At 41.5% G+C, this 10,995-nt stretch overlaps 1 protein-coding gene across 1 annotated transcript; it reads right to left on the reverse strand.

The window, feature by feature from the left end:
• Positions 1 to 404: 404 nt before the first annotated feature.
• LOC103723088 (trihelix transcription factor ASR3-like) lies at positions 405 to 10,758 on the reverse strand. The gene is made up of 3 exons (XM_039129920.1): positions 9,868 to 10,758; positions 9,653 to 9,694; positions 405 to 967 (listed from the first exon to the last, which is right to left on the reverse strand). Exons 1-3 carry the CDS (start codon positions 10,544 to 10,546, stop codon positions 681 to 683), a joined length of 1,008 nt encoding a protein of 335 aa, XP_038985848.1. The 5' UTR covers positions 10,547 to 10,758; the 3' UTR covers positions 405 to 680.
• Positions 10,759 to 10,995: the final 237 nt, after the last annotated feature.

Genomic DNA, 10,995 nt, shown 5'->3' on the forward strand with positions numbered 1-10,995 from the left:
GATACTAGAGTTTAAAAAAGGGGAGTATGAAGACCCATACGGGCGTGCATTTAGTCCCACATCAACTATATACTGGATAGATCTTGGGTACTTAATGAAACTAAGAATTCCATATAATACCTTCTAGCTTACATTTTTGGATGAGGACCTAAGTTGTGACAAAAACTGCATAAGGTTGAACTATTGAACAATGCATGAGGAGCCTCCACAAGGTCTGGACAGGCTCAGCATAAGGAGGTTCTTCATGCCCATGACACAGTTCAGATTTATCTCCAGGATGCAGAAATTGGCTATTAAGAATATAGTCAACAAAAAAAAAAGAAAAAAAAAAGAAAACATTGTTTTTCTTGAAAGAATCTTGAACAAAATATACTAAAAAAGGAAAATGGTAATCAACTTACTACTGAACATCAAAACAAAAAATATTCCTTTATTAACCAATTAAAATTGTTTCCGATATCTCTACAAATCCAGCTTACACAACATTCCATGTAAGCACAACTTATTCACCATCAATCCCTAGCACTACAAAACTATGCAATCTAAAACCAGCTGACAAAATGGGTTGCTGTCAAACTCTATTTTCTCTATAATTTACTGACTGCTTTCATGGGTTACAGCTTCATCTATCCATACAATATCTTCCAGTGGCTTCCTTGCATCCTCATTCTTGGGTCCGCCTATAGTTTATCTGCGATTCTTCCGAGAGCATCCACCAGTTTGTTCAGAACACCAAGCAGGCTATCAGCTTGGTCCTTCCTTTGCTCTCTATCCAGTTGACAGTTGATGTTTTGAGCTTCGAGTTGGGCTGCCAGCATCTTGCAGTTTCGCTCTAAAACTTCAATCAGTTGGTTTTGGAGACTAGTGTCTCCTTCTCCTTCCTCTGGTGTCCGCTTCCGCTTCTGTCCTTCTCTTGGTGGCGAACCCTTGTCTTTGTTCTCAGTTGGCTGCTTATCATTCAGCATACCTGCAGTATAAGAACTAATCATGCATCCATGAAAGGTAACAAATTGACAGTGCTCTGGGAATGGGTAACTCGATATTATCATCAGCATATCTGTGCTTGCAGCTTGTTTAGGGGCACTAGAAGTCACCATGCAGTGTATTAGGAACTCATTATGTAGTTATGCTTAGTGTCAATGCCTCAAGTTACAAATAGCCTAAAACCTAGTTTTCATTCGAAGGAAAAATAAGAAGGAATGCCAGATCGCAATAAGAGAAAAGCACATTAAATATTATGTGAGGTGTACCACTTGTGATTTTATAAACTTCGCAGGGATCACTAAAACATGATCATAGTATGGGAATGAGTTTTCATCAATACATAAAGAACTTTCTACACACCTTACTATATACTTGTTTAACTTCTGTTTCTATAAACACATATTGGAAATAAAGGGAAAATGAAGTCTTATGACAAATAAATAGTTCAAGTTACAGATGATATGAGGTCAATCATCAAATGTGCTGAAGCTCCTCAAGATAAAGAACAGTATTCATAACCAACCAGCCAAGGCGATAGAGCCAATCAACAAGGGCTATCTTGTCAACTTCAAAAATCTACTGGAGAATGAATTTATGATTGTATGCTGGTGTCTACACTTCCCAAAACAGTATCATCAATGGCAGGATTCAAGGGCGACGATTGGATGCTTTGTCGGTGGAATTAAAGTGACGGTTCGGAATTGAATGCCTGGTGGACACATGGTGGAGATCGAACTGAGCCCTCAAATAATCGTGTCAACCTGGGCTACCCAAGATTCTATATAATGCTGGTGACCGATGCTTTGTCTCCATTTTGGGGTTTCTGCAGCCAGTCATCTGGAGAGAGGTTGAGAGTGGGCAAGCATTTCATCTCCAAAGTCATTTCTGTCATTTGTTCTTGGCCAAAGTTCTTCCTCATGTCGCCACTAGCTAGCATTTGTCCTTCCATCCCTCTGCAAGACTTTCCTCACCTTAAGCTTCCAATAGGCCTTCCTGATGCCCTATCTCGGTTCGATACTCTACTCTTTTTTTTTCTCCTATTTTTTTTATTTGGTTGGGCAAAGTGATAAGGTAGACAGCAAAGTGATCATCAAATGACACGCCTATGGCGCAACGCTCTCCTAATCGAACCTCAACGGGATCAAAACTATCCTCTTCGACGACCGATTTTGCCCCATTCTTTAGTCCAAATAGCATGACCTTGTAATAGTCCGAGTCCTTTATCGGTGATGAAGAAGGTTTTCTCCTCATCCTGGGATGTCATTTGAATTTAGTTGTAGCCCGAAAATGTATTCATAAAGTTCGACATCAAATGACCCAATGTCGCATCCACCAGCTGGTCAATCCTCGGCAATAGGAAGTTGTCATTTGGATAGGCCTTGTTAAGGTCAGTGAAGTCAATACACACTCACCATTTATTGTTGGCCTTTTTCACGAGGACGACATTTGCTATCCAGTCGGGGTAGACAACTTCTCAAATGAAGCCTACTTTAAGGAGCATGTTCACCTCTTTATTGATGGTGTGTTGCCTCTCTAGGGAAAAGCTCCTCTTCTTCGGGCGAACAGGCTTGTATGCTGGATCAATTGCTTAATCTATGAACATTCACATCTGAGCTTATACCTAGTATGTCAGAAGCTGGCTTGGCGAAGATGTCAACATTGTCTTGGAGGAAGTCCACTAGCTAAGCCTTGGTAACTTCATCGAGATTGACTCTGACCCGTACTATCCTGCTCAGATCTGCTTTATTGAGGGGGGGGGGGGTTTAGAGGAGTTCCTCGACTGGTTTTCGATGCTTCTACTTCTACTTATCCCAAACATCGAGACCTTCTATGTGGAGCGCTTCTATTGGCTTGTTCCCTCCAAAAGTCGCCACATAGCACTATCGAGCCATTGCCGGCTGGGTCACCTCAGACTTCTCCCTCACCTTGTCCGGTTGGAAACCTTATAAGCAGGTGGTAGGTGGACACTATGCCATGAAGGGTGTTCAGTCTGAGCCGACCCAAAATGGTGTTTGTTGTGGTTCAAATCTAGCCCAAGGGTGACCATGCCGGAGGAGTCGGAGGAACCGCTGGAGTGTGGAGGAAGAGGGTGAGAGCCACCTCCCACGGTCGGCGGTGTACCTGCACAAAGTCTCACCGGTGTTTTCAGTGAGGGCCCTCCGACGATCAAGTTGGTGTGGAACTCGGTTGGTCCAGCCAAAAGTTCCTTAAGTGTTACCTGACGGGGCTATTTATAGTCCCAGTAGAGAGACCCAGGTGGCAGAGGTTTTGCCCGTCCTCATCATGAGAGGGGATGGCCCTCAGTCGGATGGCGCACTATAGCTTGCTAGTGGCATGCGGTATCATCCGTTCTTGAAAATAGTAAGGTGTTGACAGTCGTAGCAGGGTATAGTCGGAGTAGCATGGTGTTGTCCTTGGCTATCATAGGCTAGCAAGCAAAGCATGGCATGGTGGAGTTGCTATGTACGGCCACGCAGGAGGGCGTAGGTACGCATATAGGTGCGGCCGTTGGCAGGACCGAGCTCGTTGAAAGGTCACATCATGCATTTGGTGAGGACGACCTGACGGGTGCTGAATTAGTCTAGCATCCTGGGTTCCAAGATGTGCTCGGCGGAGCGCCTCGAGCTCAAAGGTCGAGGCATATCATTGGAGAGAGTGCCCTGAGCTTGGTTGGAGCGAGTTGGCAAATACAGGAGACACCCCGAGCTTAGTCAGGGCGAGTCAGCGACCGTAGAAGATGTTCCGAACTTGGTCGGACGAGTCGACAAATACAGAAGGCGCCTCGAGCTTGGTTGGGGCAAGTGCGATCGTAGAAGGCGCCCCGTACTTGGTTGGACATGTCGGCGAATATAGGAAGCGCCCCAAGCTTGGTTGAGACGAGTCGGCGATCGTAGAAGGCACCCCGAACTTGATCGGACGAGTCAGCGAATACAGGAGGCACCCCAAACTTGGTCGAGCGAGTCAGCGAATATCCGAGGTCGAAGGAGTCCAAGGTCTGGCCAATTCTGGGCCGGACCGAAGTTCCCTCTAGTTGGCGTTGGTGTCTATTGGGCTGAAATTGGGTGGCCCTCTTGTTGTGGGTAGGACGATCTATTTCGGCCCCCATCAGTGTTGTACGCCAAGAGAAATTTTACATTCAAGAAGTCTAGCATCATAGTCATTTGCCTCGAAGTTCAACCAACCGTGATTAGGAGAGAGATAGCTCCCCCCATAGAGATTGGGTCTCCCAATAACCCAATTAGAGGAAAGTTTACCTTATTTAGTTAGTCAATAGGCAAGTTCATCTTGCAAAAGATCTCAAAAAATAATATATCTGCTGAGCTTCCATTATCCACTAAAATGTGTTTTACATCATAGTTAGCAATGGTTAAGGCAACTACAACAATGTTATCATGTCTGCATGTCTTCAATGTTGGGATTTGAGAAGGAAATCACTTTTCCCATCCTCTACCTCTTTGGATCCGAGCTTCCTATTTGGTCAGCATGCACGTAACTCCTTTGCGCGAACAAGATCTTCCACCAACTACTAGACTGCCAGAGATAGTGTTGATGACTCCCACTGTAGGCTAATTGTTAATCTCCTACTCGATTGCACGCCACTTCTGATCAGCATCATTCTAGTCCCACAGGTTGTCAACAAAGCGACTGAGGTACCCTTGTTGGATGAGGGCCTCAATCTCATTTTTAAGCTGCAAGTAGTCTTCAATGTCATAGCCAAAGTCTCGGTAGAACTTGCAAAATTTGTCCTTATCCTTCTTAGCACCTTGCTTCATCTCCTGAGGCCATTTCACATAGCATCGGTTCTCTACCTCCATTAAGATCTATGCTCGAGAGGTGTTGAGAGGTGTGTACCTCTCAAAATGCTAAGGTGGACTCCTTGAATGGCGGGGACTTTGGTCATCCCTTCTTGGCTTCCTTTTGAGCTTTTCTTTTGCCCCTCGAGCTTGTTTATTCTTTTTCTTGCTGGGCTTATTTCGGGCGAACTCTCGCCAATCTATCGTAGCTTCTTTTGTGTTTATGTACTTCTCAGCTTGGGCAAGAAGCTCAAAAAATTTTCTTGAAAGCTTCTTCTTAAGGGAAAAGAGGAACTAAAAAATCTTTAGTTCGTGCTACAACGTGGACATTGTGAGTGAGTAATTCAAATCGTGGACTTTCAAAGCCACCGCATTGAAACAACTAGAAATAGACTCTTCGAGTAGTAGACTCTCCGTGAGGACTCTCGAGCATAATAGCTAGAAATAGACTCTTCGAGTAGTAGACTCTCCGTGAGGACTCTCGAGCATAATAGCAAATAGACTCTTCGAGCCTTTCCTCTGTCTGTGATTATTGATGAAGTGTGCCATGAACAACTGACTGAACTGCTCAATGGAGTTGATCGAGTTCAGCTAAAGTCCAGTGTACCATAACTAAGTTGCTTTCCAAGAGTAGCTAGAAAAGCTCGGCAGGGCACCACATTTGTGGCCCCTTAGAGCATCATGAGAGCCTTGAAAATCTTCAAGTGATCCATGAGAACAGAAGTTCCATCATAGGTCTCCAGCTACAATATCTTGAATTGAGGCTAGAGAGGTTCCTCCATGATCTTTGCTGAGAGTGGAGACTTGGTTATGAAGTCAACATCGTCCCCCAGCTCGGCGTTGCAGCCCTCAAAAATTAAAGGCGACAATCCATCTTCTCCCTTTCCCTCTTCCTCTTTCTTCTTCTTCTTCTTCTTCCTCCTCCTTTCTTTCCTCCATTTTTCTTCTTCCTTTCTTCTTCTTATTTTTATGTATTGCTTCAGTCTCTTCTTTCTCTCTCTTTCTCCCTCTAAGCAAGACCTAAGAAACTTAGTTCAAAGCTCTTACTCCCTTTGCTTGGATCCAAGTTGAACAAGAGTGGAGGTCTTGAACTACCTTGGTACCCGAACGATAGGCTAGCCCGTTACCTGGACCCTTGCCGGATTCTTTCAGAATTTGGCCACTATTGATCTTCGTTGAGTTACTTAAATCATGTTTGATTTTGATCGATTGAGTTCACCTTGATTGGACCGACCCAAACATTTGGGTACTAGCACCTAATTGACCATGTCTTTCCTTCTTCCTCATTTAGGCATGAGGTTGTATCCCCAATAGTATTTTAACATTTAACTTTACTTGGCTTCTAAAATAATGATAAAATTAATTATATTTAATGATATTAAAATAGGAGAACCCGACTCGTCAAACTAAAGTGGGATTTTGAAGTGAGAATATGTAAGTAACCTAACATTTCAAAGTATGTTTTCTAACCTTTATTAAAATTATAGTTAGTTTACTAAATTTAATTGTGATATCTATTCTATAATTGATTAAATGAGTTAGGCATGTTATTATTATCATAATAATTATTTTAAAATATGATATATATTTTAGTACTCTTGTATGATAAAATTTGAAAAATACAACTGGATAAATTATAAAATTTATTTATTTATATATCTCAGCACGGCTATAATCTGAACCCGTTAATAGAAATTATTCATTAGCCCTATTGACTTGTAACCTAAAAAACTAATTTTGATACCGAGCCACCAGTGATTAGCATAGTGGTATATGTTATCTAGCACTTGGTGCATCTTGTATCTGTTATCTAACCCATGCCACTGGATTGTGTGGCCATGTCTGAATTTTGTATCGGTTAAATAAATAAATAAATTTTAAAAGAAATATGTGTATTATTCAAAATTTGATCTATTCTCAGTTATTATCATGCTATTTGATTAATTATTTATTTGACATGCTTAGACCCCACTTTGATGTATTATGTTGCTTACTAGGTTGGTATAGCTCATTATTTATTTATTTTTTTCAGATCCTAAATCATAATTGCTCGAAATTTGGGAGAGTCAGCTAGATCTTCTAAAGATATTTATGATTATTTAGATTTCTAGTTTAGTTTAGTTAGACTAGTTCAGTTTAGTTTGAACATTTTAATAGATTTGAATAATAATAATTGATTAGAATATTTTGACTTCTGTTAGTTTGATATATTTGATTATGAGAATGATTTGAATGGATTTTGATTAAACCAATTTTTAAGGATTGAAAACAATTATTATCAAAATTTTGGGATTATTATGATTTGTTCAGTAGCCTTGCATGCTTGTATAGTTCGCCCTTCGAGTATGCAGGATGAGGAGGTTTGAAGAAGGGTGGAAGCCATGTATATGCTAGGGTTTGGCTGCAATACACCTAACTAACTATGATAATTTGGTAGATAGAGCCAAAAATATGGAGATTATCTAGAGAAAAAATCAAGATACTAAAGTAGTAAAGCAAAGGAAGAAGGGCAGAGATTCTAATACTCTTAGTGGACAGAATTCTAGTGAGTCTGCAAAATCTCATGTTAAGTCTTGGCATTCGGGAAAGCAAAAATCTCATGAAAAAAGTATGCAGCAGGATAAGCCTAAGTGCGAAGCACGTGGCGATGTTCATAAGACCAAAATTTATAGACGAGCATCTGGAGTTTGTTTCAAATATGGCTAGCATTGTCATAAGATAGCTTGTTTCTTCCTATTTCAGTCGCCAACCACCTTGTCACCACCGTCGATTGCTCCTTTATCATCGGGTCTTCTGGCTATCGAACCACCGTGGCCACCTGACTGTGGCCCTCATTCTCTCCCTCTTCCTCTTTCTTTTTCTTCTTTTCCTTCTTTTCGTTTCTCTTCTTTTCTTCTTCCTTTCTTCTTATTTTTTTTAATGTTTCTCTCTCTTCTCTCTTTTTCTCTCTCTAAGCAAGACCAGAGATCTTAGTTCAAAGCCCTCACTTTCTTTGCTTGGATTCAAGTTGACCCTAAGATGGAGACCCTAAATCGCCTCGGTACTCGGGCAGTAAGCCAGCCCATTACCTCTGCCCTTGTCTAATCTCTTTGGAACTCGGCCACTGTTAATCTTCGTTGAGTTACTTAAATCATATCTGATCTTGACTGGTTGAGTTCACCTTGATCGAACCGACCCAGGTCGTTGGGCACCGCCGCCCGATTGACCTTGCCTTTTCTTCTTCCTAATTTAGGCATGAAGTCATATCTATAATAGTATTTTAATATTTAACTTTATTTGGCTTCTAAGATAGTGATAAAATTAATTATATTTTAATGATATTAAAATAAATACACCTGGCCCATCTAACTGAAATAGAATTTTGAAGCGAGAAGCGATAAGTAATCTAACACTTCAAAGTATATTTTCTGACCTTTGGTAAAATTGTAATTAGTTTGTTAAATTTGATTGTGATCTCTGTTTTATATTTCATTAAACGGGTCGGGCATGTTATTATTATGACAATAATTATTTTAAAATATAATATATATTTTAATACTCTTTTATGATGAAATTTAAAAAATATGACTAGATAAATTATGAAATTTATTTTATATATACATTCTCAGTAGGGCTATGATCTGGCCCTACTAATGTAGATTATTCGTTGGCTCTGTCGACTTATAATTTGAGAAACTGGTTTCGACATCAAACCACCAGTGATTAGAATAGTGGTATCTGTTATCTGTTACTTGGTATACCTTGTATCTGCTATCTGACCTATGCCACTTGATTACATAACCATAGCCTAATATTGGATTTTGTATCAGTCTAAAAAAATAAATAAATTTTGAAAAAATATATATTACTCGAGTTTGATCTATTCCTAGTTTGTATCACGCTATTTGATTAATTATTTGTTTAGCATGCTTAGACCCCACTTTGATATATAACATTACTTACTGGGTTGGTGTAGCTTATTATTTTTTTATTTTTTTTTCAGATCCTAAATCATGATTGCTTAAGACTTGAAAGAGTGTGCTAAATCTTATGAAGATATTCATGATTATTTAGATTTCTAGTTTAGTTTAGTTAGAATAGTTCGGTTTAGTTGGAACATTTTATTCGATTTGAATAATAATGATTGGTTAGAATATTATATCTTATATTACTTTGATATATTTGATTATGAGAATGATTTGATTGGATCTTGGTTAAACCAATTTTCAAGGATTGAAAAAAAAATTATTATCATATCTTTGAGATTATTATGATTTGTTCAATAGCCTTGCATGCTTGTACGATCTACCTTACAGGTATGTGATGTCTGTTATACTCCAAGTTTGGTGCATGACATTAGAAGAAGACTTAACTATCCTTTTATAATTTACTGGAGCACCGCATATCCAATACAGGACCTAAGATGCAGCAAGAGTAAATATTGTAGAATCAAAATTCACCATGTTGGTAGTAGATCCAATACTGATACCATGCTGGTATAGCATCAATACAATCAGTATGGAGATCCATTTGGTGTACCGAAACTTGGTATGCTCCTTATACTAAGCTTTGGTACCATTTTAGTATGGTATAATATGCCTGATATGGGGCAGTATATACTGGTATGGTGGAGTCTTGCAGCACAAAGAGATGAAGAGCTTCACGGACACTCGAGTTTCAGATATGCAGTATACATGAAAAAATTTGAGTTAACAGTGGCTAACATCAACATATGAGGCAGAGGAAGAAGAAAACTGAAAATCAAAAGGAGAAATTAAGCAATGATGACACCAAACAACAACCAATAACTCATACAATGTTTTTAAGCAATTCAAGCCAAATTTATGGTATCAAATTTTCTGAAACTAATAACTTAATCGAGAGCAAAGTAATACCTGGATCGGAAGACTCCGGTGGTAATGGTTCATACTTCCTCTCTGCATCCAAAGCCAAAGAACTCAATTCAGAATCAACAAATACACAAATAATCTGCAAAAAAAAGGAAAAAAAAAACTCTCATTCATCATCCAAACAATCATTTCAATCTGAAGCACCCATTTTTCTTGGCCACTCCAAGCTGAGAACTTTAATTCAATTGATCCCAAATTACCTGAAATTGGCACCACCATCATCGCCCGTGGCCTCACCTCCTCCTCGTCCGCCGCCGCCGCCTCCTGCTCGAAATCAGAGAACAACCCATCCTCCGCCGCCGTCCGGCCACTGTCAAAGATGGCCTCCTCCTCCTCCTCTTCGTCCTCCTCCTCCTCGCCTTCCGCCGCTGCTAGCGTCTTCTTCCCTTCCTCCTCCGCCGCCGCTGCCGACACCGCCTCCACCTCAGCCGCCCCGTCGAGGATCTCGTACACCCCCCGGTCAAAGAACCCCGGCAGCTGCCGCTCTCGCCGGCGGTCGTTTCTCATCGCCCAGAACGACCCCCCCTTGGCCGCCCCCGGCCCCTTCTCCCATGTCCGTATCTTCTTGAAGTCGCATGCCAGGTTGCTCCACCGCTTCCGGCACTGCACCGCCCCCCGGTCCACTCCGTGCCGCCGGCAGTACCACGAGACCGCCGCCCACTTCGGCTCCACCACCGACACCGCCGCCGTCCGGTGGGCCCGGCGCCGCCCCCGCCCCTCCACCACCCGCTTCCCCTGTATCAGCACCAGGATCTCGTGCCGCTTCCACCGCGGCTGGCGGTGCGGCCGGGCAGCGGCGGGGCTGGCGCCGCCCCCTCCGCCGCCGCCGCCCGTTTCCTCGTGGCCGTTGGCGACAGCGGTGCTGACGGCGCTTGCCATGTTGGAAGTTAGAGACGGCAGGCGCACGTGAGGAGTTGACGGCGACTTAACGGACACGTGGCCGCCCCCTTCCCTTCAAAAGGGCTGATATTTTAGAAGGGAAGGGTGGAGAGAAAAGAGAGGGAGGATAGAGATAAAATGGAAAAGGCCAAAAAGCGGATGGTCCTTATATTAGGGGCTATTTAATCTAGTCTTTTATGTCTTTAACTATTATCCTTATATGGGTAAACAATATTGGGTATTGTTTTAATAATTATATATTTCTACACCATAGGGTGATCAAATGATTTTAGGAATACATTGATTAGGATCCTATGGTATAAAGAGTCTTCTAAATCCATATTTGCTATTAATTAAAGGAAGGTAGAGGGGATATTGGTTTTCCTTTTTGAATTAATAAAACACCAACATAAACCCCTATGTAGATGAAGATGGTGATTAAATGGCTC

The sequence above is a fragment of the Phoenix dactylifera genome, chromosome 9 (assembly GCF_009389715.1).
Source record: "Phoenix dactylifera cultivar Barhee BC4 chromosome 9, palm_55x_up_171113_PBpolish2nd_filt_p, whole genome shotgun sequence".
Classification (NCBI taxonomy): domain Eukaryota; kingdom Viridiplantae; phylum Streptophyta; class Magnoliopsida; order Arecales; family Arecaceae; genus Phoenix; species Phoenix dactylifera.

Coding starts and splice junctions, on each gene's coding strand:
- LOC103723088 (XM_039129920.1), bottom strand. CDS start 10,546: ATGGCAAGCGCCGTCAGCACCGCTGTCGCCAACGGCCACGAGGAAACG. Junction 9,695..9,867: donor GATGGTGGTGCCAATTTCAG/GTAATTTGGGAT, acceptor CTTTGGATGCAG/AGAGGAAGTATGAACCATTA. Junction 968..9,652: donor ACCGGAGTCTTCCGATCCAG/GTATTACTTTGC, acceptor CTTATACTGCAG/GTATGCTGAATGATAAGCAG.